The following is a 6000-nucleotide window of genomic DNA, read 5'->3' on the forward strand; positions in this document are numbered from 1 at the left end:
CGATGTGATTTGCTTCCTTTTGGGAAAGCCGCAATGCTTACGGTCAGATGTGAGCACGCGACGAGCAGTAACTACAAGAAAAAAAAAGTGATTGGGAAGCGCCTTCTTTTGTTGTTAAAGCGTAAACAATTTGGCTTACTACTTTTGCGAATCAGAATGCGTAAGGGACGATAGACGTGGCGCTTTAGCTCTGGAAAGTTCCAACCTACGCGTGAAAGTATAACCGCGGAGGCGCCTGTACAGAATTGGTATTGTGCCGCTGAGAAGTCGAGCTCGTGCTCCTGTCGGCCTTGTCCCGCCGTCGAAGCTATTTTACTTGCGCGCGAACATCACCACCCTCCGTTAACTTGATTTATCTCTCACTTCGGACACATTCCGTCACACGTCACCAAAACTCCGTGATGCTGATAGAGATGAATCCAGCGGGCGTCTTCTAGTGCGAAGCACCTCGTCACGGAGCGCACAAAACAACTGTCACTTTCAGTTTGGATCCCTTCGCCTTCGGCGCACAGAAAACGCACACGGTATCTTGACCTGAACCTTCACAATTGGCTCCTGCGCAAGGAGGGCTGGCTGGCTGATCTCGCAGCGTCGTTGGCTCCCGGGCGAAAACGTAAAAACAAAAAAAAAAGGAATACGGAAATGAACGACACGTAGATTAATTAGCTAGCGATCCTAGTTAGGTGGTGGTGGTGTCGTGGCAGTCGCTGTATATGCGTGAGCAGTTCCGCTGGTGCAGTCCGTTCTGGGCAGCCTTGAGGAAGTCTTGCATGGCAGCCTTCTGGTCATCGGGCATCGCTGACCTCTCCACGCGGCCGTCGGCCCTGCGTAGAGATAGGCGCACGTCATCATCATACACATCAACCCATTTATACCTGCCAATGATCCTTGATTATTCATGCCTAGTGGCATGTATGCATAGGCTCTCGAACTAGGTGATACGACACTGTCAATCAATATAACGAGTTCTTTTCAAGTCATCCCACTCTCCTTGACCGACTCAAAGATGCATATCAGTTATATATTTAGTTCTCCTCAAGGTACTACATTTGAAAACCACGTGCAACAAACATGGCAATTTTCTGTTGTAAGGAATGGCGACCAACTACGTTGTTGCGGTGTAGAACGCGGCTCCACCAATGAGCCGCGTTCACTGGTGGAGTTGCAGACTCTCACGCGAAAGTGGCCAATTTCGATTCTGGTGACGACACGGACGTATCTTTTTTTATTTTTGGGGATACCAGCGGCGGACAGTGGAGGCGGCGAACGACATCGCCATCTAAAACAGCTATTGGAATAAGGCCATAACAGCTTACCCTGTCCAAACAGACAACAAACCCCTAGTTCTACAGCGGTAGTGCAACGTCTAACGCCACGGCCATGATGGATGCTATGACCAAATGCTTTATTCGCTAGTTAGCGTGTATGCGCTCGAAAGAGAAAAAAAATAACAGAATTTTGTTTTGCAGCACGAAGCTATTCACGTCAACCAGCGTGGATTCTTCAGAAAAAAACAAAACAAAGTTCGATCGTTGAACAGAATTTGTCTTGGTCCAGAATTTCCCCCTTTCATAGACGTTCGTCCCCCTAGCGGGCTTTAGCGGGACTTATTTACAATGCTTTGTATTTGTTCATATTGCATTGGTACACTGCGAATGAGTAGGCCATTTCAAACACCAACAATCTGATCTGGAGGAGCATGCCAGGCGTATGGACAGGTAAACATCTCCAGCAGTCACTGATTCCGGAAATATCTACGTTACGCACCACGATTTTCCCGTTGCATGATATGCGGGCGTGCACGCTACTCACTTGAGCATAGATATGATGTTCTTGGCGACGGTGCCGGCCTCGGGACTCATCGCGGACCGGTGAAACTCGCACATGGCCTTCAGCTGGCAGGAGGCGTCCTGCTGGCCGTAACGCTGCACGGCCTCGTCGAGACGTGTCAGGAGAGTGATCATTTGCTGGGCGCCCTGTATGTAGTCGATGCCGCCGGGCACTGCACCGCCTCCTCGACCTCCGTCCATGGTGCCCCTGCGGCCTCTGCGCCGGGCCTGGACCGTGTAGGCGCCGGCGTTCATCGCCGCAATGCCACGGAGGCTCGTCAGAGCCGTGCTCAGTAGTTCGGGCAGAGCCAGTAGGGCCACCAGCGGAAGCATGTACTTCAGCGCCGGCAGAGCCGGCTCCATCAGCATCAGCAGTGGGTTGCCCTTCTTGGTCACCTGCGTAGTAGACTTCTCATCAGTGTAGAGCGTATACAGGCAGGAGTGGAGCTCATTTAGACTTACTCACTAATTGCAGCTCTTTTGCTTAGCACCCACTCGGACTGGGACTAACCAAAACTTTGGTCAAACGGCATAATTACTGCTCAGACTCAGTCCTCGGTCTGAGTATGAGTGAGCCTGAGTCTGGAATGAGTCTGGGTGTGCGCTGTCTTAGCGCAGATACTACATCATTCGAATTTGATCTAACGTTAGTGGTAATGTAACGATGGCGTATAACACTAGTTTTTTTTTTCTTACCTGTGGTATTCCTTTGATGTCGTGGATGCTCTGACCAGCGCTGTTCAGCGTGGTCGAGTCCGCCGCCGAGCAGGACAGCAGAAGGACGAGGAGCAGCCAGCATTGCAGCACCAGGGCTACACTCAGCCAGTGTACGCGCATCCTGCGGGCCTGCAACAGCGCGGCCGGGTGGCACGAAAGTAAAACAATAAATCATCATCATCGGCAACACAGACCGTTCGTTCAACTTCTCCAGACCCATGGTACCCAAGTTGGAATTCTGAACTTGAAATTGTTCACTCAGACAATGACAAGGAACAAAAGGTACATTTATCCTTTCTAGGAGGGCGACAAAAAGGCACGAATGCTTGATAAAGTGTTAGACCCCTTTCTAAAATCACATGGCACAAACAAAAGAGGCGGTTACATGAGCTTGAAACATCAGTATACATATATACATACAAAACTACCGCACAAAATATGACAATGTTGACTGAGATATGGCATCTGTAAGTACACATACAAGAATAACACAATTACGCAAGCGTAGTACATATGTACAAAAAGGCAATTAAAATGCGTATTTACGTACATCAACGTCGCTATAATCCATAGAGTAAAGCTGTACGTGACGCATTAAAATCAGCAGCAATAAAAAATATAAAAAAAGTAATGCATTCATAGAAGGGTGGCATTTATCTTTTCCTTGAAGCACTTCAGATTTATGTTGCTTGTGCCATATGGATGACAGCAGGATGATGGTTCAAGAAATATGCTGTTAAGTGGGATTGTTCTTGCATGCCATAGTTAGTGCGTTTAAAAACTTTGTCATGCAGTGTTTTCCTATTTTGTAATTGTATTCCTTCCAAAGGAATTCTCTGTAAAACTTATTTTGACTTAATCTAATGTTGAGAAATATATATAAAAGCAATGGCTAATTTCTTATTTATTATTTGTTGCATCGTTAATATGTGATTTGCTGTGAAGAATGACGCAGAATGTGTTAGAGCAAATTTTCAATTATTTGCAAAAAACGTTTTTGTAGGATATGCAGCTAACTGATATTTGCTTTTGTTGTTCCCCACGTAAGGATGCAGTATTGTAAGCATGAAGGGATGAGTGAGAAATATAGCTGCCTTTTTAACCGCAGAAACAGAAGTTGTCTCATTGTACTAATGTTACCAACTGAACGTGTAATGGAGCGTCTCATGCTACCATCGTGATAGGATCAGCCGAGATTTTTTTTTCAAATAAAACACCAAGAAATTTATGCATTCTAACGCGCTCTATAACATCACCACAGAATTTCAGATTTGCGTCGTTCCTGATACGCTCGATTCTGGAGCGGATAGTCCTCTATTTAGCTTCTTTATAGGATTTAGTTCCACTTTGTTTGCACTAAGACACCCTAATAAATTACTGAGCCATTTATTAGCCTACAGCTGGAGATTGTCTGATTATGTTTCTTAAAAAAAAGACATTTGTATTATTAGCGTAAGGAGTCATATCTGGCGTGAAGGGAGTATTTACGATATCATTCATATACGTATAATAATATTAATAAAAAAAAGCGTGTTCCAGGAACGGAACCTTAAGCGATCCCATACTCCATTTCCCCTAAAACGGACTTTGCTTGATGAGTTTCTGTGCATTGGTAGCGGCTTGTTAAGCAACTACATATTAGTTACAGAGTCATTACACGAATACCATAATCGCTTAACTTTTTTATTAGGACGTCATGTTTGAGAAAATTGAATGCCTTCTTAAAGTTGAGAAACACCCAAGAGTGTATAATTCATCTTCGAAATTCGAGATTCCTTTTCTCTTTGATAGAACAGCCATTTCACTGCACTTTTTTCCATATAGGTTATTTTTGCGAAATAAAGCTTCACCACCACCACCGCCACCAAAGTATGTTATTTTTAGTGCGAAAATTTAGAATTCACGCCTTAATAATTTGCTCAAAAAACTTTGACAATTTGATAGCACCGAGATTGGTCTGTAGTTGTTCATGTCATTTCTATCGCCGCCTTCAAGAATAACTGTTACTCTTGCAATCTATAGTGCATTTTGTATTTTTGAGAATCAGCTTTTAAAAAATTGAATAAACTGGGCATAAAGTAACTGCACGAAGCGCTAAATGGAACTTGTTTAAGACTGTTGTTGCTGACATCATTTATGAAAGTTGACGTCAATTTGGTATAGACAAGGCCCGTAGTCAGGGGGGAGGGGGCCCAAGGGGCCCGCCTCCCCCCCCCCCCCCGAAATTTTGGTGAAGTAGGTGTTTTTACCAAAAATAAATAATAAACATGCGTGTTTTTCTTGAAAAGTCAGGGTTTTCAGCAAGTACCCCCCCCCCCCTCGAAAAAAATTCCTGGCTACGGGCGTGGTCTAGACTCTTGTTTTGTCAGACACAATCATCATCATCACCATACTCGTCAGCCTATGAGTATAGAAAGCTACCTCGGACAGTCTAAAAACTTTGAAGATGTGTGTGGGAACGAGCATTTCTTGCACTTGCAATGGTTGGATAATAAATAAAGCATAGTGTATAATGCTGTTTCTTCTGTGTTAAACATGACAACTTTATTTTCAAAATGTTTAAGCATTACCACCAGGATGTATACACACATCGATGGAGAACCCTATCGGTGAGTCGATAATGTCGCAGAAGGGACGATAAGCTTCCTTGTTATTGTATCAATAAGTTAATAAATAATGGCGTCAATCAATCAATCAATCAATCAATCAATCAATCAATCAATCAATCAATCAATCAATCAATCAATCAATCAATCAATCAATCAATCAATCAATCAATCAATCAATCAATCAATATATCAATGAAAACTTTTATTTCCACATGACGAACACGAGATTATTGGAGAAACAGCAACTTTAAGCTGCAGCCAACTAGTCTCCATTACCATAGTTCCACAGCAAATAAACTATTGCATCGTGTCGTCGAGCATTGCATTATGTTATACACCTTCGTTCATATGCTGGCATTCCCGCACTTTAGAACAGTCGAAAAGAAATTGAACATTGGAATCGCGTCGACTAAATTTGTGTAAAGGATGACGTAAAATTTCTCTTTCGAGCAAAGCGCAGTGCGCGTCTTTGAAGACATAAGCGTCCACACGGCAGCCGTGCGTCCACAGCGTTAGCAGCACGACGGAGGCAGTGCTTTCTTGAACACATAATTATGTTGCGCGAAAAAAACACGGACGAAGAGGAGTGCACATTATGTGTTCATGATTGCACCAACTAGCCCAAATGAAAGCTTGAGGCAGTGCTTTTCGCCCTGCTGTCGCACGCATTCTGATCCCCCTTCTCACATTTTGTCGTGGAAGCAAGGGTAGGTACTTGATCAGCACGCTGCATGTTCATATCCTCACAAAGCTTCCTCTACCTTATCATTTCTACTCCGCAGCACTGATTAGTCCTTTTGTACGCGTGTTTCGAGTTGTCGATGAATGCACCATGCCGCTCCCAA

The 6000-nt window shown here is 44.2% G+C and overlaps 1 protein-coding gene across 1 annotated transcript; it reads right to left on the bottom strand.

Annotated features, from left to right (window-relative positions):
• Nucleotides 1–618: 618 nt before the first annotated feature.
• On the bottom strand, nucleotides 619–2671 carry LOC119384937 (uncharacterized). The gene is made up of 3 exons (XM_037652554.2): nucleotides 2526–2671; nucleotides 1813–2225; nucleotides 619–824 (listed from the first exon to the last, which is right to left on the bottom strand). The coding sequence occupies exons 1-3, from the start codon at nucleotides 2664–2666 to the stop codon at nucleotides 680–682; spliced, it is 699 nt and encodes a 232-aa protein (XP_037508482.1). The 5' UTR covers nucleotides 2667–2671; the 3' UTR covers nucleotides 619–679.
• Nucleotides 2672–6000: the final 3329 nt, after the last annotated feature.

Source organism: Rhipicephalus sanguineus, chromosome 3, assembly GCF_013339695.2.
Source record: "Rhipicephalus sanguineus isolate Rsan-2018 chromosome 3, BIME_Rsan_1.4, whole genome shotgun sequence".
Classification (NCBI taxonomy): Eukaryota; Metazoa; Arthropoda; class Arachnida; order Ixodida; family Ixodidae; genus Rhipicephalus; species Rhipicephalus sanguineus.